This window comes from Monodelphis domestica, chromosome 2 (assembly GCF_027887165.1).
Source record: "Monodelphis domestica isolate mMonDom1 chromosome 2, mMonDom1.pri, whole genome shotgun sequence".
NCBI lineage: Eukaryota > Metazoa > Chordata > Mammalia > Didelphimorphia > Didelphidae > Monodelphis > Monodelphis domestica.
In genome coordinates, this window is record NC_077228.1 from 25543568 (window position 1) to 25568567 (window position 25000).

Below are 25000 nucleotides of genomic sequence, written 5' to 3' on the forward strand. Positions count from 1 at the left end.
GAGGGAGGGGAGGGAGGAAGGGAGGAAGGAGGGAGGGAGGGAGGAGGGAGGGAGGGAGGGAGGGAGGGAGGTGAGGGAGGGAGGGAGGGAGTGGAGAGGGAAGGAAGGAAGGAAGGAAGGAAGGAAGCGAAGGAAGGAAGGAAGGAAGGAAGGATGGACGGAAGGAAGGGAAGGAAGGAAGGAAGGACAGGAAGGAAGGAAGGACAGGAAGGAAGGAAGGAAGGAAGGAAGGAAGGGAAGGAAGGAAGGAAGGAAGGAAGGAAGAAAGGAAGGAAGAAGAAAGAAGGAAGAATGGAAGGATAGGAAGTTTAAGTGAGTTTTTAAAAAATCTATTTCACAGGTCTACGTATGAGAGACTTGGCTTGACAGAAGTATATCTGATAACTCATCTTGGGGGTTCAAGTGGACCACAAGTGCAACATGAGTATCATAAAGTAGCCCCTAAAAATCTAATGCAACCTTAGGCTACATTAAGGAAGAGTCATGGTGCCTAAAATTGATAAGAAAGTCCTTCTCCAGGAGCCACATTTTAGGAAAGATGACTGATAAGCTGAAGCTCGGGGGAGAAGAAAGCAATTAAAATGATGAAGGACCCCAAGATCCTGCCATCCTGGGATCAGGTGAAGGAACTGGTGGTGTTCAAAGGAAACAGAACCTTGAGGGAATATGACGGCTGTATTTAAGTACCTAAAGGACTGTCTCTGAGCAAAGGACCTGACTTGGCTCTGCGTGGCATAGAGGGACAGAACTAGAGAGACAAAGGGAAGCCCACTGGCCTCAGGGTCAGGCAACCCTTCAGAGTTCTCTACGCTGTGGGATGGGCCGCCTCCAAACAGGACAGTGAAGTCTTCCTCCCCTAGAGGTCCTGAAGGAAAGGCTGGATGGCCATTGGTTGGGTTGTGGTTCTAGAAATTCTTCGAGAATGGGTTGGACTAGTTGTTGCTGAGCTCTCTCCCCATGCTAGGAGCGGTCTAAGACTGGGGTGTGGACTCTTGGACAGGCTTTGGTACAAGAATGATGGGCTCTTGGCCAGGGATGTTGGGTATCTAAGAAAGACCAGGAAAGATAATATCTGCCAAGAGGCTTGTGCTCTGATCCGAAGTATATGCAGAGGGAGAGGGAGAAAACATGCCACAAGTCTTCCCAGCCAGAGACCGCAGGGACCACAGGGAATAGGATGCATGAGACAGAAGAGAAAACAACCTGGGAGAAGGCCCAGAACACACAGAGACAATTTCTGAGAAGGAGAGAGTGTTAGTACTAGCCATTCAATACTCATAATCAGAAAACATCTTCCCCATAGATGTACAGATCTTCAGCATAATTGCAAGGATTGGCCTGCAGAGATCCAGTGCTATAGGATAAAAATATGGCAATGGAAAGGACTGTTGTAGCAGTATAGAGAGCTCCCGTGGAAGCTGCCAATGCAAAGGGGTAGCTGTCTGCAGCTTAAAGAATTGTAACATCTCAATTTAGATCTGGAAAAGACCTTAGAGATTGAATCTAATTCCCTCTTTTAACAGATGAGGAAACTGAGGTATAAAAAGGTTGGGTGACTTGCCCCACAGTCAATGAGTGTCTAAGGCAAGATTTGAACTCAGGTTTTCTCAATTCCAGGTCCAGCATTCTGTCCACCATGACCCCCAACTTCCTCGTTGTCCATAGTCATAGAGCCAATCTGTATCAGGTAAAACTTGAACCTGCCTCCAAGGCTGGCCTTCTAGTCACTAAACCAGGGGCTCTTGGGACCCCTTAAACTCTAAGGATCCTTTCTCAGAAGGTTATTTTTAAATGCATGAAACAAAAGCCAGAAGCTTACAAAGGAAACCAATTCTATTGAAATAAAGATGTCATTTTCCCATCCAAGTTCACTTGGAATCTGTCTGTGAACCTCCTTTACCCTATCTGAAGAATTCCTCCAGTACACTGAGCTGCAGAGGCATAGAAAGACAAGCTTTCTTGTTTAAAACAAAGAAACTCTTCTCCAGGGATATTGCAGTATATCAGGAAAATATACCAAGTGAAGAAACCCAAAATCTGGAATAGGGAAGAATGGTGGAGAGCACTCGGGTGATGATCACTGGAGAGGGAAATTGAAAGAAGATGGTGGGAAGGGCAGGCTACAGACCTCCTAGCCAGGTGAAAGCAGGAGGGGAAATTTTGTATTTGGTCTGATGTGCATCCAAGATATGGAAAGAATGGATGTCAAAGAATTCAGGGAAAGGAGATCACACATATGGAGTACCGTATTCCATTCTAGACAGATTTTAGAAAAGACCTTGACAAAGTAGAGCCCAGATAGAGGAGGGTGTCAAGTATGGCAAGAGGACTGAAGACTATATCAAAAAAGGATTCACTGAATGAAGTGAAGGTATTTAGCCTACAGAAGAAAGCCTTGGAGAAGTTGTCTTCAAATATCTGAAGGGCTACCATTATGAGTAGCAGCCCCAGAGAACAGAACCAGGAACCAGGGGCAGAAGTTCAAGAGAGGTAGATTTCACATCAATACCGGGAGAACTTGGCCAACACAGAGCATCCACCCAGTGGAAAGAGCTGACTCCTTAGGTAGTGAGGAAAGGCTGGCTAAGATGGAGCAGTTCAAGGTGGGAGTCCTTGCTCAAATATGGGTTGGACCAGGAGACCTCTGAGGTCCCTTTCCTTTTCTAAGATTCTAGAGAAAGACCCAGAAAATTGGGTCAACTAGCAAGTCTGACAAGCTATAGATCTTTCAGTTTCTTGGGAGCTGAGGCTCCACTTTCTGTTCCTCCTACATTTCCAAGGGCATAGCTGGGCACACAATAGGTGTTCCATAAAGACCTGTTGGTTCTAATCTTGGCTCTGCAACTAACCCGTTGTACCACCCTGGGCAAACAAAGCCTTCATTTCTTGCCCTGTAAGAGGAGGAGGCCAAGTTTAATAATCTCCCAGTTCTCTTCCAGCTCTGACATTCTATATTCTGACACTTTATGCTAAGAGCCTGTCTACTCCAACAGTCTACATTCTAATGTTCTGTGTTAAGTGATTTGAACCAAAAAACCCTAGCCTAGGATCTAAGAGGGAGGAGGGACCTCGGGGCGTAGGTAGAGGAAGAACTATTTAGAGGAAACCCACGTTTCCCTGGATATATCCTAGGTCTGGATCATGGGCGCCCCACCCAGCCTCCTACCTGAGAAAAATCCCCTTGAGATTGGGGGTCGACTCAAAGGCATTTTCAGACACGGTGCTAATCTTGTTGCTTTGTAGGTAGAGGTACTCCAGGGACTCAGGCAGTCCCTCTGGGATCTCTGTGAGCTGGTTCCCGGCCATGTTGAGGAGCTGAAGGGTGCGGGGAGGTGGGGAGATAGATAGATAGGAAGGGGTTAAGAGAAGAAGTGGAATTTAATTCCTCTAGATATGGAGAAGAGTCAAGAATGGAGTGGGAATAAGGAGCACCATTCCAAGCCACCAGACTCTCCCAGCCCTGCTCTGCCCCAGGGATTGATTCACCACATTCACTCTTAAGAGATAGGGCTAAAGCAAGGATCTCATTTAAGAGAGTCCAGGGGGAAGCTGGGTGGCTCAGTGGATGGTGAGCCAGGCCAGAATGGGAGGTTCTGGGTTCTAATCTGGCCTCAGACACTTTCTAGCTGTGTGACCCTGGGCAAGTCACTTCACCCCATATTGTCTAGCCCTTACCACTCTTCTTCCTTGGAACCAATACACAGTATTGATTCTAAGATGGGTTTAAAAAAAGAAATAAAAGAGTGAGTCCATCGTTGGGGGCTGGTGTCAGACTCCTGCATAGGACCCCAGAACCTTGGGATTCATCTCATCCAACTAGAGATGTGCAAAGCGGAGAACCCCAAGTTCTGTGGAATTCCAATATTCTGCAGTTCAGCATCCCTCCCATTTCTATCCATAAGAGTAGGAGAGTTCAGACTTGAACCTCGATCTCCCCACTGCCAAGTCTTCTGCCCCTAGCTGGCAAGAAGACCCTCTGCAATCCAGGCCCAAACAGCATCTCCTATGTCATTACATGACAGCTCAAGAGTCATGGTCCCATCTTACAGAAGATGCTGCCACCCAGAGATCTCCCCAGACCAGATGGCCGCAAGTGAGGGAGCCAAGCTTGGATGGTCCAGTTGGGAGTTAGGAGATGCGGGTCAACGTCACTGCCATTCAGTCACTTCCGTCCAACAAAAGTTCAGGGAGAGCTGCCGAGTTTCAGGGCCTTCCAATGATCACGAGGCCGTAGATATAAACAGCTTAGAGCCGGAAGGTCATCTCACCCAACCCTCTCTCGCCCAGGGTCCCAGAGCCAAGCAGCATCCGGGCTTTTTCCGCCTCCAAGCCCAGAGCTTTGTCCACTGCTCCATGGATCTGCCTAATGAGGGAAGGGGATAACTGATACAAGGGGCAAGAGAGATAAATGCAAAGAAGGGGCCCATCTGGGCCAATTCTGTGAGAAACGTGGGGGAAATAAAGGCTTCCTGGAGGAGGTGTCGTCTGAGCTAGGCTTTAAAAGGAAGAGACTTGATTTCTTTTTAAACCCTTACCTTCTGTCTTAGAACTGATTATTGGTTGCAAGGCAGAAGAGAGGTAAGGGCTGGACAACTGGGATTCAATGACTTGCCCAGGGTCATGCATCTAGTAAGTGTCTGAGGTCCCTTTTGAATTCAGGGCCTCTCTCCAAACCTGGCTCTCCATCTACTGAGCTTATTTAGCAGCTGCAGACTCTAAGGATGCCATGAATAAAGACACAGAAATGGGAGAGAGGCTGAGGGCCGTTCAGCAGCCCAGAGATCAGGGTCTGCTTTGCCCGGCTGTCCAGGCCGCCCCCAGACTCCCAGGTGCAGATGTCAGGAGAGGGAAGAGAGGCTGGGACCAGCTTCTACAATACCGGACGCCCTGCCTGGCCTGGGTCCCCCTCAGCTGCTCTGGCAAACACAGCAGGGGCTGTTCTGGAGCTAACTACTTCCGGCAGATCCCCTGAAGGAGCCAGGGCAGATGACCAAGCTGCTGATGCTTTCCAGCCTCCTGAGCCCCAGAGGGGGACCCAGAAGCTCCTCTGGTCTCCCTTAGCAGGAAACATCCGAGCCCAGGAAGCAGCCGCACCCCTGCCTCCCAGCCCAGGCCAGGCCAGGCCAGAGCAAGGAGGACAGATCAGCGACACTCAGGGACACAGGACTGACCCCAGGCAGGACCCCCAAAGGCAGGAGACCTGCAGACAAGGCTCTGTGGTTCTCCTGGGGGTTGGGGAGTAGATGACCTTGGATGAGTCATTTCCCTCCATTTTCCCATCTGTAAAAAGGATCAAATTGGACCAAATGGTTGCTAAGGACTCTTCTTTGTTGATGTTTGTTGGCTCAGTCCACTCATTTCTCTCCCACCCAGTTCAGCTCAGTCCGGCGCCCTGTGCAGGGCTGATCCTCCCAGCCAGTGCGTTAATGTCCCCTCCCTGGGACTGCTGCCCATCTTCTGAGTCTCCATCTGGTACTTTCCTAGGCATTCACACACTGTCTCCCCAGGAGAATGGACACCCCTTGAGGGCACGGGCCAGGCTTTTGCCTTTCCTCCTACCTCCACCCCACAGTATAGCGCTGGGCAAAAGAAAAACAATTAAATGCTTATTGAGGGGCTGCAGAATGGGAAGAGGCTCCAGAGGACCCAGCTGGTCTCGAGAAACAAAGAGAAGATGATGGAGGAAGGAAGGCCTTAGCTCAAATCCCCTGGGGAAGGCTGGGGGCAGGGGAGAGGGTCCCCTGCTTTCTGTAAGAACTGCACAATGGGAGCACTGCTCTCCCAAAGAAGTAAGGACGGGGTGCTCTGGTGGATGGACCACCAGACACGGAGTCACAAAGACCCAACTTCAAATCTCAACACGGTTGCTCTGGGCAAGTCACTCAGACCTCTTTGTGCCTCAGTTTCCTTATCTGTAAAATGAAAATTATAACAGCACCAACCTCCCAAGGTGGTTGGGAGGATCAAATGAGGTAATTTCGTAAATTATTTTGCAAACCTTGAAGTGCCACACAAATGCCAGCTATTGTCTTCCTCACCACCGCCGTCATCGTCGCCATTCGAAGGTCCGTTCCTGCCCTAGATCACAGAATCACCAGATCCCAGAGCTCTGGGGGTGGACGGGCCTCAGCGGCCATCTATCCAGTCTAGCCCGGAGCCCAGAGGAGTCCTGACAGCCTCCATCCAGCCTCCTCCTGGAGACCTCCAAGGGCAGAAGCCATCCCCTCCGGGGCAGCCCTGGTCACTTTGAGACGGCTCCTGGCAGCAAGCCCCGACCCTCCCGAGGCTTCCCGGAGGGCCGCAGGGAGGATGGTGCAGGGTGCAGCTAGTGACGTGTCCTCAGTGCCAGGAAGTCTACTTGGTGCTTCTGACCCATCCTGCGAGGTGACTGGCTAAATCCCTTCACCTCTCCGTTCTCTGGGTGACGCTCTAAGCAAGGAAGGGGCCTTGGGAGAGGGAGTTTCCTCACCCGGAAGCACCAGGAACCCACCCAGGAAACCTCTCCCTGTCCCCTAGGATCCCTGTGGACAGATCATCCGGCCCGATGCTCCCCTTGTAGGGACTTGGAAGCCGAGTTCCAGACTCCTCCCAAGTCAGCTCGGCAGCAGAGCCAGGTTCCGGGATTCCAAGTTCCACGTCCTATTTATGGTGCCAGCCTGCCTCCTGGGCAGCCACCAGGGGAAGCAGACCCTGAAGCCGAGTTCCCAGGGAGGTGAGGACGGCCCCAAAGCCCCCACTCGTGTTCAGGCTGAGCAGAAGCTGGGGGGTCCAGAGAGAGCCACGCTGGCTCGGGAGTCGGAAAATCTGGGTTCTGCTGCTGGGCTGCCCCGTTCTGGGACACTCCATGTCCCCTGGGCTTCTCCCCATCCTCCTCCACGATCCAGGGACCTGCCACCCGAAGCTTGCTGTGCCAAGGGGGAAACGCTCGAGGGATGCGCACAGCGATGATTCCTCCAAGACGGGCAGGCTGGGCTGGCCTCGTCCGGCCTTGTGCCTCATCCCTCTCTGGTTGTTCTTTCAGAGGTTGGTTAGCAGGAAGCTTGACCCTCTTAGGCCTCTTGTCCAGGCAAAAGATACAAAGAGTTCCACAGAGCCTGCAGGAGCCCTGGAGCCCACCCAGCACGAGGCCCTCCTTTCACCAAACAGCGGCATCTTCCCAGCTTTGTCCGACCCGGCAGAGCCTGGGCCTCTCGAGAAGCCACAGGCCTGTCTACACCAACCCTGGCCATCCAAGGGGACCATCAGGAGCTCCCCCTGCCTTTCTCTCTCTTCTACTGTGCCGGGGGTCTCGGGACTTCCACAAGAAGCCACGGGCCTGTCTGCACCAACCCTGGCCATCCAAGGGGACCATCGGGGGCCCCCTGCCTTTCTCTCTCTTCTACTGTGCCAGGGGACCCAGGACCTCCTCAGGGAGGGCACTGCCTCCATTGTTGAGGATTGGAGCCCACCTTCAATGCCCTTTTCTTTTTCAACCCTGACCTTTGGTCTTAGCATCCATACTTAAGTATCGGGTCCAGGGCAGAAGAGGGATTGTTGGGTCTTCCTGGACTCACAGGCCTTCAGGTGTTGAAAGGGTCCTGCCAGCCCATTGCACTTTTTTTTAAACCCTCACCTTCTGTCTTAGACTCAGTACTAAGTATTGGTTCCAAGGCAGGAGAGGGGGGAGGGCAATGGGGGTGAAGTGACTTGTCCAGGGTCACTCAGCTAGGAAGGGTCTGAGTCTAGATTTGAACCCAGGACCTCCTGTCTCCAGACCTGGTGCTCTATCTACAGAGCTACCCAGCCATTCTTGCCTTTGTCCTTCTAAAAGTTCACCCCAGGCTAGATAGAGAGCAACCTGGGACTGCACTCACAATCACAGCAGGGACAATAAGTACCTCTATAGCACATTAAGGTTTGCAAAGCACTTTACACCTATCTTTAACCCTTACCTCCTGCGAGGCAGGCGCTATTATTGGCCCCACTTTACAGATGAGGAAGCTGAGGCTGGGCGAGGTGGAATGACTTACCTAGAGTCAGTCACGTCTCCAGGGGGCTGGAGGCAGGATTTGAGCGGATGTGTCTGTGTGTCCTTCCGTCTTCTTCCTTCTGGGCCCATCATTAACTCCCCGAGAACTACCAGTGTGCAAATGCCCTGCACCCCTGCAGTTGGTCAGCCCTGAGGGGAGGGCCTGCCCGGGCCTCGAACCCAGGGCTCCCCATCTGCATCCCACTGTGCATTCTCCCTCTCGGCCCCGTAATCCTGCGCTCTAATGAATCCCAGGCTCCAAAACGGACCCTCCGGGCGGGGCAGCCTGCGGGAAGCAGCGAATCCCGGGCTGAGGCTCCCCCTCCCCGTCTGGCCCGTCCGGCTCTGGGAGCTGTCTGGGGGCCGCAGGAGGAGCTCCCGGCCCCCTTCCCGCTCTAACCCCGCCCCCGGCTCTTGCCCAGCCCCCCAGCCACGCCCTCCACGTGGGTGGCCGGCAGCCGCCCTACCTGGAGGCTGGAGAGGTCGGCCCACGTGCGCGGCGTCAGCGCCCGGCTCTGGAGCCTGTTGTTGGTGAGGTAGAGCTCTCGCAGCTGCGCCATGCCCGCCAGCGCCCCGCGCGCCACCGCGCCCACGGCGTTGCTCTTGAGCTTGAGCACGTGCACGTTCTTGGGCAGGCCCGGGGGCAGCGTCTGCAGCAGGTTCCCCGACAGGTCCAGGGACTTGAGCAGCCGCAGCTTGCGGAAGGCGTCGCGGTGGACGTGCGCGCTCGTGATCTTGTTGTAGCTGAGGTTGAGCTCCTCCAGGAAGTAGGTGGTGGCGAAGTCGTTGCGGCCGATGGCCGAGATCTGGTTGTGGAGGATCATGAGCGTCTTGACGCGGCGGGGGAGGCCGCTGGGCACGCGCTCCAGGACGTTGTTGTACAGGTGCACCGTGTGCAGCTTCTTGAGGCCCTGGAAGGCCAGCGGGTGGATGCCCTTGGCCTTCAGCTTGTTGCTGTGCAGCAGCAGGTACTCCAGGTGCCGGATCGGGGTCAGCACGTCGGGCCCCACCGTGCGGATGGCGTTCTTCTCCAGGTGCAGCAGCACCAGGTTGCGCGGCAGCCCGGCCGGGACGCGAGACAGGTTGTTGCTGGACAGGTCAAGGTACTCGAGGCTGGAAAGCTTCCTGGAAGAGACAGAGAAGGGGAAGGCAAGGCTGGGCACGCCGCGAGCGCTTCGAGGCCCGCCCGAGCTCTAGCCGGCGCCTGGAACAGAGTCAGCGCATGGACGGAGGCAAGAGGACGAGTGTGCGATCCTCTTCTGGCCTTCCCCCCTCCGCGCTGGGCAGCTCTCTAAGGAGCCACCGCGGCTGAGAGGAATCTCCTCCCCATCGTCCAGGCCCTGTCCTAACCCTCCTGTTCCCAAGGCTACCCCACTCTGCTCACCACCCCCTTCCTTTGGAGATCGGCTCCCCTCAGTGGGATCCACGACCCTGAATCTACTCATTGGGACCCACGACTGCCTGTTGGACAGCCCCAGCTGGATAGCGCCCATGAGCCCTGAGGATGCAAGGGCATAACCGAAATGGATTCACTTCTTCTCCACCAGATCCATCCGTAGGCGCTGTCCTACTTCTCTGGTGTGCTGATTTAGAATCTTGAACCCTAGAGACTACATTTCCCACAATCCCCTTTTCCTTTCCCTGGTTGTGCGCCTCCTTGGGTGGGAGGAGTTTTGAGTTCTTTCCCCACCCCTCCCCCCATGGGCTCTCTGGTTCCATGGTGGAGGAGGGAGGAGCGGCTCTTGGGTTTTGCTAGCCTTACTTCCTTATACTTCAAGATCAATATTTAATAAATATTATTCAATATAATACTTGGAGTCCTGGATATTCATTTTCATCTTTACACTGGAGGGGGCGCCAGCCTCCCGGGCACCCGGATTCACGGCCTCAAGTTCAGGCCACAAGTAGCCAATCACTTGGCCTTCATCTTCCGCCCCATTCTGTCCTTCTTCCACAGACTCTCCCCTCCCTTCCTTCCTCTCTACCCCCTCTCAGGCTCCCGCCTCTCCTAAGTAACCGAGATGGGCGTTCCGTGGTCTTCCCACACCCTGCAGGCCGTCTCCATCCTCCGCACAGCTGCCCTCCGTGTGGGTCTGACGTCCGGCCTTGACTCCTGGTCTGCATCCGAAGAGATTTAAAAATGGGAAGGGCTCGCTTGGACAAAAGGATGGGGAGCTGCTCAGTCTGTGGGGCAGAGAATCGGACACGAAAGGGGTGGAGCGGCCGAGCAAATTGTGGTGTGTGATGGTGATGGGACACGTGCCAAACAGGAGGAGTTCCAGAAGACCTCCCCGAACTGATGCAGAGCGAAATGAGCAGAACCAGGAAAGCTGTACATGGTGGAACGATCAACTGTGACAGACAGCTACTGACGCAGATCCAGGATCCAGGACAACGGAGGGATTTATGGCAAAGAATGCTCTTGGCCGCCAGAGAAAGCACTGTGGGGGTCAGAATGATTGTTCACTTGCTTATTTGGGTCTGGGTTCTGGTGTTTCGGTTTTATCAGATCAAACTCACTAATAAAAATGAATATGGAGATGTTTTGCACAATAACACGTTTAACCCAATTGAATTGCTTGCAGCTCTGGGAGAGGAGAGGGAGGAAGGGGGAGAGAGATCATTTGGATCATACCACTTCAGAAAACTCGTGTGGTCATTTGTTATTAAAATAAAAATAATTTTAAAAAATAAAGATCAGGCTTGACCAGGTCACTCCCTTACTCTAGAATCCCCAGTAGCTCCCTATTGCTATTAATACTTCCTACATGATCATAGTCATCCCTATTAGGCAATAACATGCCAACTCCTTGGCCTGGCACTCAAAGTCATCCACCATCTGGCTCCAAGCCCACTCTCCATGTTTATGCCTGTGGTCCTCCTTTCATGTGCTCTAGGTTACTCCCAGAATGGCCAACTTGAATGTTGGTTGAACTGAATTAAACTTCAAGAGGCAAGTAATCGTAGAAGCATTATCATCCCTGTCTTAGAGGAGAGGTTCAAGCCTTGCCCCCAGTCACACAGTTGGAAGTGTCAGAGGCAGGATTTGAACTCAGTGCTTCCAAGGGCCCCTTGATAGTCTCCCCTGCTCTGCTACTCCATGTCTGCTGTCCGGTCCCCACCTCCACCCCCAACTGCCTGCTCTCTGCCCTAGTCTTCTGCCTCACCCCACTTGCCCTCCGAGGAGGCCGTGAGTAGTCCACGTGCCTCCTCCTCCCCTTTGCACCCTGGGGACCAGCAGAGTCCAGAATTCTCCCAAGTTCAAGAAACCTACCCCAGCCTGCAGCCAGCTTCTCTGAGGACAGGAGAGTTACTGGAAGTGCCTGGGAGTCTTCTGGCCCGGAGCCCCAGCGTGGCCTGACAGGCCCTGGCCCCAGCTCTCCAACACAAGACCCAGAGGTCAGTGGGAGGCCAGAGAGCTGGCGCCCGCCCCAGAGCAGCAGAGAACAGTCCCTCCAGCTGGGGCAGAGGGCAGAGGAGCGAGGAGGGCTGAGAATGGGCCCAGAGACCGCTGCTTCCTCCCTCCCCCCCTCCAGCAGCACCCCCAGCATCGCAAAGGCTCCCATCTTGACGGCTCTTTATCTGCCTTCCTCTGAGGATGGACCGTTATTGCCATTTTATAAAGGAGGCCTGGAGGTGCCCACGATCACATGGAGCCTCCCAGAGCCAGGCCTGGCTCTCAGTTCCAAGTGCTGAGTCTATCCCACAGCTCACGATGGATGTCTGGCCCTTGTGGATCAGCCCTAAGTCGTTATTGAGTTCCTTACATGCTGGGGCTATGTTTTTTTAAAGGTTTCTTTTCTTTTCGTTCTCTCTTTCTGCTTTCCTTTTTCTTCCTTCCTTCTTCTTTCTTTCTTTTTCTTTTCTTCCTTCCTCTTTCTCTTTCTCTTTTCTTTCTTTCCTTCTTTCTTTCCTTCTCTTTCTTCCTTCCTTCCTTTTTCTTTTTTCTTTTTGTTCTTTTCTTTTCTTCCTTCCTTCCTTTCTCATTCTTTCTTCTTTTGTTTCTTTTTTCTTCCTTCCTTCCTTTTTCTTTCTGTTTTCTTGTTCTTTTCTTCCTTTCTTTTTCTTTTCTTCTTTCCTTTCTTTTTCTTTCTTTCTTTCCTTCTTTCTTTCTTCCTTCCTTTTTCTTCCTTTCTTTCTTTCTTCTTTTATTTCTTTTTCCTTCCTTTCTTTCTTTTCTCTCTTTCTACTTTCTCTTTCTTTCTCTTTTTCTTTCTACTTCCTCTTTCTTTCTTTCTTCCTTCCTTACTTTCTTTTTCTTTTCTTCCTTCCTTTTTTCTTCCTTTCTTTCTTTCCTTGCCTTCTGTCTTACAAATGATACTAAGAATAAGCAGTTCCAAGGCAGAAAAGTGGTAAGGAGGTTAAGTGACTTGCCCAGGGTCACACAGCTAGGAAGTGTTAGAGGTTAGATTTGAACCCAAGACTTTGCAGGCCTGGTTCTCTATCACTACCTCACTGTCCCTCTCTAGGTTTCTCACAGAATATAAAATCAGAGAATGAGAGAACCTCAAATATTAGCCCTGGGATCTGGCCTCACTGTTATTGTCTAGAGCAATTGGAGACTTCTCAACCACTTAACTCCCAAGAGCTCTAGGAGGCGTGGAGTGGCAAAATTATTCTCCTCGTTTCACAGATGGAGAAATTGAGTTTCAAAAAGATGAAGTCCTTTGCCTGGGCTCACAGACTAGAAGCCAGGTCCCCTGAGTCTCAGACTGATATCCTGACCCTTGTGGTCCATCTAAGTCAGGATGGGGGGGTCGGACCTGGAGAAACCCCCTCTTCTCTCCCCATCCCTGAGCTTCCCCAGTACCTTGCTGGGTTTTCACACTGAAACATTTCCTTTGGGGTCAGGAGCTGCAACACTGACCACCCCCTTCCTGCTTCTTCGAGGCACAGTGAGTTGGCCCTCATTTATCCTCGCCCCTTCCTGGCCTTGGGGCTGGAGATGGAGGAGACCCTGGGCGAGACGTAGGGGAGAGAAGGCCGCACTCGGCGCTGGAGAAACTCTGGCTAGAATCCCGGCTCGGCCCCTCACTATGCGTCCGACTCTGGGGACGTTCCCTCAGTTTCCCCGTCTGTAACTGCAGAGGGTTGGCCCAGGCTCCTCAGGAAGCCCCTGGGTCTAAAGCTCGGACCCGGGGCCAAGGGGAGGCTCACCAGAAGGTCTCGTTGTCCATGCCCTCGTTGGTCAGGTAGTTGTTCTGCAGGTAGAGTTCCCGCAGGCTGCTGAGCTCGCTGAAGGCGCCAGGCGGGATCTTCTCCAGCTTGTTATTCTGAAGAAGCGAGAAAGAAGGGAGGAAAATGGCCTGAAGCAAAGCGATGCTTCTGGGGGAGCATCAGCCTCCAGGACCTTGGGGGCTACGGCGAGGCCAGAGAGGAGGGAGGCCTGGGGGAGGGAGAGGAGGTCCCGAGGGGAGGAAAGGGGGCTCGGAGCATCCCCAGTGATGGATAAGCCTCCTTTCCTCTTAAGCCTTCTCCTTCCTCACCCCTTTCTCTCTGTGGGCTCCTTCCTGATGGGCCAGCCTCCCCAGCCTCCATTTCCGGCACTGGCCACCCCTCCACTCACTCAGGAGGGCGGGGTGAGAGCATTCCTTGCTCCCGGGGCCCTTCCAAGGGCATCCCTGCCTCCGTCACCCAGGGAAGTCCCTTCCTTTGAGGCTCACCCGATCATGCCAGCCCCCCAGGGAAGACTCTGCTGGCCCTCTGGCTCCCGTCATCTCTCCCCAACTCCGGCCCTCATCCTGGGGGACTGACCCCCCCCAGCTCCTGAGCTGGCTCATGTCCCACCTCCGCTGCCCGGGCCGGTGCCAAGCTCCGGATCTGGCCATCAGCTCCCATGGCCGTGCCCCTCTTCAGGTCTTTGCCAGGCCCTCCAGCGGGCACCGGCCTGCACTCCCCTCCTTCACCCATCTCCAGCCCTCGGCAGGCCCGTCCACATCTACTCTGTCCTCGCCTCTGCAGGCTCACTAATCCTGTCTGCCCAACCTCCGCTCCTCCTGGCACGCGGCTGAACCAAGGCAGAGAGGATCATGGGACGGCTGACGGCCTCTCTCACGCCTCCCTAATAACTCGGAAACATTTCATCCCAACTGAGGTCACTGCTCGAGCCCCCCCCCCCCCATCTCCCGGACGCCTTCTGCCCCTGCCTCCTCCGGGAAGGCTGCCCGGAGCTCTCCTTCCCCCTCTGCCCTTCAAAGGAAGCAGGTGCCAACGTCGCTGCTCCCCGGCTCCCTCACCTTCAGGTGCAGCTTGTACAAGGCCCGGGGCAGGTTCTTGGGCACGTACTTGAGGAAGTTGCTGGACATGATGAGAATCTCCACGTTGTTGGAGCCGTTGAACATGTTGTCTGGGAGCCCGGCGTCAGCCAGTTTGTTATTGTGGAGGTAGACAGACCTGGGGGAGCGAGGGCCTGTCCTGAGGGAGGGGCCGCCGCCACCCGCGTCCCGCCTCCCCCACCCCACACGCCTGCGCTCCCAGTTCTCACGGCTCGCACCCGGCACCCAGCTCTGAAGATCCCAGCCCTCCTCGCGGCCCGCCGACCCCATCGCGCACCCCTCTGCTCACGTGGGGCAGCACCGTGTCCCCCTTTCCCATCTGCCCCAAGGGGTAAAGGAAAGCCGACTGAGGCTCATGGCTCCTGCCAACCAAAGGGCTGGCGATGAATGAATGACTGAAGAGACAATGAGAGAATGTGCTGAGTGACCTCCACTGGAGGCCACTGGAGGAAGGGGGAGGCCTGTGTGCACGGAGACCCCGAAGTCCACAGCGGCGGGGTGGGGGTGGGGACACTTTTTTTCAGCCACAGAAACACTCAAAGACTTCCTGTCCGAGCTGCCCTCAAATGGAACGGCTACAGGGGGGGGGGGGGGGAGGGCTTCGAGCAAAGACTGGGCATCCCCTGGTCAGGGCCGGACGCTGGAAACTCCTGCCCCCCGTGGCCTTGGAGAGGAGGGAAAAGCCCAGAGCCCAGAGGGAGAGGTCCAGTCCATTCACACACGCGTGCCTCCACGCAATTCCGTATGTGTATGCCTGTGAAATATGTACGGGGGGGGGGGGTGCCTGGGAGTGTGCTGTTAGGGAGAACGGCTAGGTGGCTCAGTGAATAGAGGGCCAGACCGGGAGACGGGAGGTCCTGGGTTCAAATCTGGCCTCAGATACTTCTTAGGCAAGTCACTTAACCCCCATTGCCTAGCCCTTACCACTCACATCTTGGAATCAACACTTAGTGGTGAGTCTAAAACAGAAGGTGAGGGGTTATTTGAGAGACAGGCAGACAGAGACAGACGGGGGGGGGGGGGGGAGAGACAGAGACAGAGAGGGAGAGACAGAGAGAGACAGAGACAGAGACAGGCAGACAGAGACAGACAGAGGGGGGGAGGAGAGAGAGAGACAGAGACAGAGAGACAGAGACAGACAGAGAGACAGAGAGAGAGACAGAGAGGGAGAGACAGAGAGACAGAGAGGGAGAGACAGAGAGACAGAGAGAGACAGAGACAGAGACAGACTGGGGGGGGAGGAGAGAGAGAGACAGAGACAGGCAGACAGAGACAGACGGGGGGAGGGGGGAGGAGAGAGAGAGACAGAGACAGAGAGACAGAGACAGGCAGACAGAGACAGACGGGGGGGAGGAGAGAGAGAGAGACAGAGAGACAGAGAGACAGAGACAGGCAGAGACAGATGGGGGGGAGGAGAGAGAGAGACAGAGAGGGAGAGAGAGACAGAGACAGAGAGACAGAGAGGGAGAGACAGAGAGACAGAGAGAGACAGACAGACAGACAGAGACAGAGAGGGAGAGACAGAGAGACAGAGAGAGACAGACAGACAGACAGACAGAGAGAGACAGACAGACAGAGACAGAGAGAGAGAAGGAGAGAGAGGGAGAGAGACAGAGACAGAGAGAGAGAGAGAGACAGACAGAGACAGAGACAGAGAGACAGAGAGGGAGAGACAGCGAGGGAGAGACAGACAGAGAGAGAGAAGGAGAGACAGAGAGAAAGAGATAGGGAGAGACAGAGAGGGAGAGACAGAGACAGACAGACAGACAGAGAGACAGAGACAGAGACAGACAGACAGAGACAGAAACAGAGAGACAGAGAGACAGAGAGGGAGAGACAGAGAGGGAGAGACAGCAAGGGAGAGACAGACAGAGAGAGAGAAGGAGAGAGAGAGACAGACAGAGAGGGAGAGACAGAGAGACAGAGACAGACAGACAGACAGACAGACAGAGAGAGACAGACAGACAGACAGAGACAGAGAGAGAGAAGGAGAGAGAGGGAGAGACAGAGACAGAGAGACAGAGACAGACAGACAGAGACAGAGACAGAAACAGAGAGACAGAGAGACAGAGAGGGAGAGACAGAGAGGGAGAGACAGCGAGGGAGAGACAGACAGAGAGAGAGAAGGAGAGAGAGGGAGAGAGGCAGAGACAGAGAGACAGAGAGAGCAAGTGGGGGTCCCTTCAGGGTGGTGCTCCTCCTCCCCCTCTCCACACGTAGCGAGGCTTAGACTGATCCTTGGAGGGGGATGGATACAGGGAACGAGCATTTATCAAGTGCCTGCTCTGTGCCAGGCACCCTGCTATGCACTTTACAAATACTTGGGCAACAAGACACCATCCATATCCTTTGTGCGGAGCCGAACCAAATGATGCTCTTGACAAGCACGCAGGGAGGTGGGGAGAATAAAGATCAACGTCCACAAGCAATATGTCTGGGAATGACTCGGGAGATGTGCAGAACAAGTGAGTGTGGATAAACGGGTGTGAGTGGGGCACACACGCACGCACACACACGCACACACGCACGCACACACGCACGCACACACGCACGCACACACGCACTCACACACGGGCCTTATTCCAAAACTGAGCAGAAACAATCAAGATGATCTGGGAAATCCCTTTCAAAGGCCAAGCTGCCTTTACTGAGTGCAGAAGTGGGGGGGCGAAGAAGCCCGTCTCCCCAGCTCAATGTGGGGGAGCCGGAGATCTGGACTGCGCATTCGGGCCGCAGTCCTGAGCTCTGTGCTCATACAGGGAGGGCCGGGCCGGACGAGGGGTGAAATGAACCGTCCTGGCCTCTAAGCTCGTCAGTCCCATCTGCAGACAGGCTGATCCCCTTCTGCCTCTGGGCCCTGCCAGGTGCTCCAGGATCAGCTTTGGGAGCTGGGCTCTGGGGGAGGTACAGGAAATTCCGCAGGGTCGGCCCCTCCTGGCCTCAAGCTGTCGGCCTCCCCTCCCCCTGGGAAGTCGCGGGGGAGGGGACCACTGAGAGAGGAGGCTGCCAGCACCACAGTGAGCTGGTCCCATGGAGCCCAGGCTGGAATGGGGGAAGGGGCCCTGGATTGGGAGGGAGGGAGGTCTGAGTTTAAAGCTTAACTCAAACTTATTAGCTGTGTGACTTTGGGCAAGTGACTTCCTTCTTGGAGCCAACTGCCCCCCTGGCACCCTGGTGGCAGCACCTACTTCTCAGGAACGATGGGAGATGACCCCTACTGAATCCCAGAAGGAAAGAGATCTGTCCAAGATGCAAGCTAATATTATAGGAATTAGAACCCAAGTCCTGAACAGGGCAGGGACAGGCCCAGGGCCTGGGGGGTGGCGAGGCATATAATAAGCACATACTAAGTAGTTTTTGTCCATCAAGACAGCAGAGTCCTGATTCCTCAGAACACCTGCTTAGGAGTCCAGGCTAGCATCTGCCCCAACCCGCCATCTTGGAAAAGGCAACAATGGATTAGTGGAGAGAACACTGATCAGAACATCAGGATTTTGGCATAGCAGCTGACTCACCAGGTGACCTTGGGTCAGTCCCTGAACATCCCTAGGCCTCAGTTTCCTCTTCTGTAAAATGAGGGAGCTAGATTCAAGGGCCTCTAAAGCCAAGATCTTAAGAGGATGTGAAGCTGAGGCACAGAAAATAGAAGTGATCTATCTATCCAAAGTCACACAGTTGGGCATGGTAGGCGAGAGCATTAACACTTAACTTTTCACGTTGGTTCTCTCCTGTCTCATATTTTCCCCCAGAGGTAAAAAACAACGAACGTACTGCTCCCCCTTCCCTCTCTCCCTCCGTCCCCTGCCCCACCAGATTCTCTCCTCCCAAGGCTGAAGAACAATTAGTCAGTCAGTCATTCAACAAACAGTACTGAGCACTAAGTGCCAGGTGCCAGGCTAGGCCATGTTAGACCTCCAGTCCTCTTACTCCTGTAAAATGGAACTGGATCTAGCCCAGGACTCATGAGCCGCTCCAGCATGCTATGCATACGGTGCTCTCTAAACCCAGCAACCCACAGCAGCCACCCTCACCGTCCCGACCCTGCTCCTCTGACCTCTGACCTCAAGTTTGGCTTCTGGCCGAAGGTGAGGCTGTAGATCTTGGTGAGGAAGTTGGCAGCGAAGTCAGCGCTGACCAGGGCACTCGGCAGGAACCTCGGAGCCAGAGTTAGCTGGAGAGGGGGCCAGATAGGGGTGGGGGTGGGGAGAAGATCAGAGACAGATGAGTGATGATGGCTGGACAGAAAGGTGTCTAGGGGGCAGACAGACGGAGGAACAGGCCAGTAGAAAGACAAACAGGCACGTAAATGGGCATGTAGAGGGATAAAAATCAGACTGGTCAACAGTGGCACCAAGCCTTCCCCCAATCACACTGGCAATGGGACACTGGCTGGACTACTTTCCTCCTGGCACCAGGGGAGGAGGCAGGGGCCAGCTGGCTCTGCAATGCCTTCCCAGAGCTGGACAGGCAGGAATCAATTTCCAAGCCCATTCCTTTGAAAACTCTTGGCTTCCCCTCTTAGGAAAGGATTGACGGGCCTTCGCTTCTCAATTAAACCCCTTTAGGGGCAGAGAGATCCTCCCCAAAGCATCCCCACACATGCCAGGCTCATTGCCCTCCTCTGGCCCCATCCCCTGCCTTGGAACCTCCCCTGGAGGTGCCAACCTTCATTGCCACCAGCTTCCCTCCTTCTTCCAACACTGGCTTTACACATTTCCTCAAGGTTCTTTTGCTTAAGTCTCATCTGCCAAATGAGCCCATCAGAATTCCAAGTGGATTCATCGGAAAGCGTTTATTTAGTGCCCAGACTGTGCCAGGCGCTGCGCTAAGGGTTGGGGATACAGCAAAAGGCAAAAGATAATGCCAGCCCTCAAGGAGTCCAGTCTAAGGAGAGACCACCCATGTGTGTGGGAGTGCGTGTCACCCGATGGCCTTGGGGCCCTGTAGAAGCAGTAGGCAAAGGACTGGCATTCAGCAAGAGGAAGGGAGGCCACCCCGTGTCCCTGAGATCCCAGAAGGCCCTGGGAGAGTCTCCAGCGACAGTGCTGGGCCGGCAACAGGCACAGGGATGGTTCCCCCTGTCATGCAAGGAGCACGGAAGAGTCTGTCAGAGCCGGGAGGGCCCTTCCAGTCCTTTTCCAGCAGCAGAAACAGACCCAGACAGAGAACAGGACTTGTGCCCACCGCCGGCTATGAAAATCCACCCAACATGCCACGCTCTGGGGCGCTGGAGGGCTGGGGCCTCGGCTGCTTTTTCGACCCCCTCTATGGAAAAATCACAGCGGAAGGTTCCCCTCTCCCCAGTTCTGCTCTGAGGGTCCTTCCCAGAATTCCCTCTGAAACGGGCTCTCCGATTTGAAGGGAGCTCTGAGGTCAACTATTCCAACCTGAACAACAAGGGAAGAAACTGGTTTCCAACCCGCTGGGAAAAGGCGCCCGAGTGCAGCAGCAGCTGCAGCCCCTTCCAGTGAATGAACTCCGAGATTCTGGCTGCAGCCTGTTAACGGCATCCTGGCTCTGCTCTTGGCCACTCTCTACATGGGCCCCCGAGGCACAGACCTGTTGAGTGCGTGACTAAAGAGAACTCGGGACAACCGAATTCCATTTCATTTTCCACTCCACTTAATGCAATCCTCCAGATGCATGGTGGGATAGAAGCTACTTGAGCTGGAGTGGCACGTCCTGGGCCCAAGAGGAGGGCTCCAGGCAAGTTGCGAGTTCTTGAAGCCTCCATTCCCTCATTTGTAAAATGGGGACAAAACGGACAAGCCAACTCGCCCTGCCAACCCCACAGGGCAGAGCTTGGCACATCTTAAGGCACCGTAAGAATGGGCCACGTCATGATTTTGTATCGTGTCTGCTCCATAATGCAAAATCAGCTGGCAAGGCAGAATTCCAGCTCTGCAGCTTTCTAGTCCCTGGCCCCAGGGACTCACCCAGGCACCTGAGGGTGCTGCCGCGGACCTGGAATCCCAGACTTGGGTTTGGGTTCATCTGCTATGGGCCGGCTGCCCTTGGCTAACTCACCTCAGCTCTCCGAGTCCCAACCCCATCATCCGACCAAAGGACCCCAATTCCTTTCCTTCTCCCCCCAACCCAGCTTCTGCAGGCAACCCCCCCCCAAGTTGGTCTCATCAGAGGAGCCCTCCCTGCCTTAGTGAGTTACTGTGGTCAACAGACCCATCACCCTCAGGTGAGGAGCGTGGCTGGTCCTCACCAGGTTCTCCACAAGCCCGCTGGCCTGTTAGCGGCACCAGCATGAGCTCAGGGCTCTTTCCCCGTAAGACGGAGGCTTCTCCCAATCTGTGCAGCTCCAGTGGGGAGCACCTCCTTCCTCTCTGGGGCAGAGGGCTGCGGGAAGAGCCAATAAAGCTGGCAATTCCCAGCTTTATTGGCCAGCTGGACTTGGGGGATGAGCTTGGGGCACTCTGGGAGTCTGCAGGAGCCAGACAACGTCTCTGCCCCCCCCAAGACCCCCTCCAGACCCCCCCAGCCTACCTTATTGTTAGCCAGGTACAGGTAATTCAGGTTTGTCAGCTGTTTGAACGCTTCTTCAGGGAGCCCTTCAAAAGAGTGGATGAAGGCAGGTCAGTACCTTGGACAGAGGAGAACGTTCAGGGCTCCGGGCTAGGAGCATGGGCTGGCTCTTAGCCTGGCATGATCCCAGGGAAGCTTTTCAGCATCCTTCTCTCATGCTGTTTCCAGAGTCATTAGCCATCTGAGTTAAGAGCCGGTGGAGAGTGGTTCTGGGGGGTCACAAGATCTGGGTTCAAAACGCTTTCTAGCCATCCCGGAACTCTACCCATCATCCCGCCCAACACGACCTCCATCCCAGGAAGCACTGTGGCCTCTGTAGATGACTGCCCTGGTCCAGGCTTCTAGCTCCCCCCAGCCCATCTCCAGTCTGCTCCAGCTCCCCCATTAGAATGTTAGCTCCCCGCGAACTGGTCGAGCCATTCTAGAAAGCACCTGGGAACCCCCTTTGCCCATCAATACCACCATCAGGCCCAGGCCCCAAAGAAGGAGGCGGAGGGCCCACTGGCACAAAAACCTGGAGAGAAGCTCTTTCTGCAGCGGCAAAGTCCTGAAACTGCGGGGATGCCCATCAACTGGGGCAGGGCGGCCTCCGAGAAACCTGGCAAGACGCGCCAGAACGGATACGGAGTGCGATGAGCAGGGCCAGGAGAGCCATTTCTCCTATACATGAACAGCTTGGCCACGCGATGATGGAAGATTCAGCCTGGATTTAAGACGGCTACATCTTTGGACACGGACAATGGGGGGATTTGTCTTGCCCGACTAGGCTATTTGTTTCAAGGATTTGGTCTCTTTTTTAAGGGAAAAGAGGGAAGGGATGAGAGAGAAATAACTTCTTGTTCATCCAAAGTATGTTTAAAGATCTTACCTTCTGTCTTACAATCAATGTTGTGAATTGGTTCTAAAGCACCAGAATGGCAATAAGGGTTAAAGGACTTGGCCAGGGTCACACAGCTAGGAAGTACCTGGGATCACATTTGAACCCAGGACCTCCCATCTCCAGGGCCAGTCTACTTACCCCAATTCAAAGTCGTTTTAATAATGTAGCTCCTCGAGGGCAGGGACTGCCTCACTCACTTAGGAGTTCTATCATTGAGCCCAGTGCCTGGTACTCACTTAGACGCTCTTGCTAAATCACTCTATATTACCTTAGATAAGTCATAGTTTGGCCGAGTACCCCCGAGAGCCCTGGGGAAGAGTCTCCCAGGAAAGCCTGTAGCCCTCCAGGCTAGCACACGGCCCTCCACCCATCGCTCTCCTTTTCTCCCCAAACCCTGTGGAGCTTCCTTCTGCCAGCTCATAAACAACAACAACAACTCCCATTCCTAAAGTTCTCCCAAGCCTTATGGAGTCGCTTGTCTCCAAGGCCCCTGTGAGGAAAGGTGCTGCAAATATTATTCTACACATTTTATAGATAAGAAAACAGGCCCAGAGAGGGGAAGGGATTTGCCTAGAGACCCACAGCTAGTAGGTACCAGAGTGGGGAGGATTCGAACCCAAGTCTCCTGAATCCAATTCCAGGATTCTTTCTACTTGATCCCCCTCCATGCAGAGAGTGGCCAGAGCAACCATATAGATTCAGGGTCTCTGTGGCCAATTTACTTTAACTTTCTTATTGAATACTGGGGAGGCAGCCATGGCCTAGGGCAATGAGTACTGTACTGGCAGTTCAGTCATAAGTTCGAATCCCAGCTTGGTCATTCATTTGCTCTGTGGTCCAAGGCAAGCCGGCTTTGTGACCTTCTGAGCCTCCACTTGCTCCTCTGTTTCATGAGGACGCTCTCTGCCAGGGCTCCATCCCAGAGAGGCTGTGAGGAGTCACTGGGGCAGCCTCCCCTGCTCCCCTGCTCTCCAGGCAGCCTTCCTGGGGCGGAGAAGCCTTCCTAAGGCCCAAAAGGCAAGCATTCCGCTGAGGTTTGGGCAGCTCAGTAAGTTAGCCCAGGAATTCTCTGGCCTAGAAAGACATGACTTGCCCTAGGTCACAGGACAGTCTGAACACAGCCATGGATCTCCTGACTTTGGCCCTGGACCCTCTAAACTGTACCAGACTTCAAGGAATTCCCCTTGAATTGACTTCTCAGCACATCAAACAGCCTCAGGACAGCAAGGGAGGCAAAGAGTGGAAGAACATTAATTCACTGTGTGACCGTAGGCAAGTCACTTCCCCATTTGGGGCCTCGATTTTCTCATCAGTAAAATGGGAAGAATGAGGCCTGCCCTGGTTCCCTTAGAACTTGTTTTGTTCCCTTCCCTTCCCTTTGAATATTAAAATTAACTCCCCCCTGATTGTGAAGATAAAAATTGTAACCCTGCCTATTTCTAGATCCAGTCACCAAAAGTGTAAACATCCCACTTAATCATTAAGTGGGAGGTCTGTGACCCACCTGTGCGATAGTGGGTGACAATCAGAATTAGACTGGCTGCCTCCTGGGCAGTCCTAAAGCAGGACTTCAACTGTGATTGGTAGACATAGAATTGGGGGAAGGCACAGGAAGTGATGCCAGAGAAAGTGTCTTTAAAAGGGAGCGGCAACTTCCTGAATGGGGTTCTTCTGGCAGTTCTTCATTCTTTGAAGTGGAGGCTGGTGAAGAATGTGCTGACTGGACCTGAGACTGTTTCCTGGTGAAGCTGTTCTAAAATCTCTTCCTTTGAACCAACATGTAGTGAGTGAAAAAGCTGACTCTTAACTGCTGGATTTTTCTGAAGAGACCTCCCCAGGCCCTCGGCTTTGCCAAGGCCTAAGGACTAACTCTCCCTGCCCGGGGCCCGGAGGAAATTACTTAGTGCTCAGGCTAGATATCTTACCTTATCCTCTCTCTGAATTCTTACTTCACTCTTTCTACATTTTGTAAATAAATTGTAAATAAATCTCTTTGGAATAAATTAAATTCCTGGCAACCACACTCATAAATAATCCAGTCCAACCCTTTTAAAAATAACCCCTTCCCCCCCCCCTTACAGTAGCTATGAGGATTGCATGAAAGAATGTGGAAATGCCTTACAGAGAGGCAATAAATGATTGAATAGACCGAAGGGAGAAGGACAGTAACCATGATGGATCACTGCCTTCTGGAGTCTCCTGCCCTTAGTCTGTGTCAGAGATACCACCAAAAGAGAGCAGACATAAATTTAAAAAGGATAAAGGTAGAAGGTTCCACCAGGGCTCAAAAATTCCACTTCATAGATACATAGGGCATGACCAGATGGTGGCTTGAAAAAGATCTGGGGGGCTGAGTGGGCTGCCAGCTCAGTATGAATCTAGAGTGGGATATGGGGCTACACTGAGAAAGGCCCAATATCTAAGAACAGGAGGACAACAGTGCCACCATCCATCTGGATCCTGGGCTCTGTTCTGGGCATCTCATTTTAGGAAAGCCATTGAAAAGTCAGCAGATGTCTAGAGAGGGTGATGGGTGAAGGGCCTCAAGAATCGAGATCATACCTGGCTTGGCATGTTTAGTTTGGGGGGAAAAAGCTTTTGGGTGGGAAATGGGGAGAGGGAGAGAGAAGGAGAAAAGTTCAGGGCAGGGTGAGAGCTCTCTAAAAGTGAATGCCTTGCCTCAGGAGGTAGTAAGCTCCCTGTCACTAGAGATATGCCAGCCAAACTTGGATGAACACTGGTCAAGTACGTCATACTAGGGATGACTAGTTAGAGAAAGGTGGGGGGCCAACATGCCCCCCATTCTAAGCTCTGGGATTCTTCCTGTGTCTTTCTCCTTCCCCGGCTCCACACTTCTCAGGGCTGGAGGAAGAACTACATTAGGAATCTCCAGAGGACATTTCCCAGTCAAGCCTGCTGAGTGCTGACCTCCTCACCATCCTTCCAACCCTGAAGGACCAGCCTTCCCTTGCTGGGGGCTAGTGTAGACACTCCTGAACCCAGGCTCATGCCCTAATCTCTAGGCCACCCACTGTCCATCCCACCCTTCTGTCCTCTCCCTGCCCAGAGCCTCCTCACCTCGGGATGTCAGCCGGTTATTCTGCAGGTTGAGGGTCTCGAGCCTGTGCAGGCGGGAAAGTTCATCTGGGTAGATTTTCTCCAGTTGGTTATTCTAAGGGAGGGAGACGGAACGTTAGCCGTCCACTGGCGGAAGAGCTCAAAAGCTTTGTCCCCGAACACCTCAGGCTCTCCCCTGACAGCTGCTAGGCCAGCGTTCCTCACACCGACTCGGGCGCAGAC

General features: G+C 53.8%; 1 protein-coding gene across 3 annotated transcripts in view; it reads right to left on the reverse strand.

Annotated features, from left to right (window-relative positions):
- PODN (podocan) overlaps positions 1-25000 on the reverse strand; it is a 68070-nt gene that overhangs the window by 11642 nt on the left and 31428 nt on the right. For all 3 annotated transcript variants that reach the window (XM_007480161.3, XM_007480162.3, XM_007480160.3), the window contains exons 3-9: positions 24779-24872; positions 20782-20846; positions 18345-18454; positions 14245-14401; positions 13166-13281; positions 8476-9133; positions 3167-3315 (exon numbers count right to left, since the gene is read on the reverse strand). In XM_007480161.3, the coding sequence (XP_007480223.1) occupies positions 3167-3315; positions 8476-9133; positions 13166-13281; positions 14245-14401; positions 18345-18454; positions 20782-20846; positions 24779-24872 (1349 nt within the window). The remainder of the gene's footprint in view (positions 1-3166; positions 3316-8475; positions 9134-13165; positions 13282-14244; positions 14402-18344; positions 18455-20781; positions 20847-24778; positions 24873-25000) is intronic.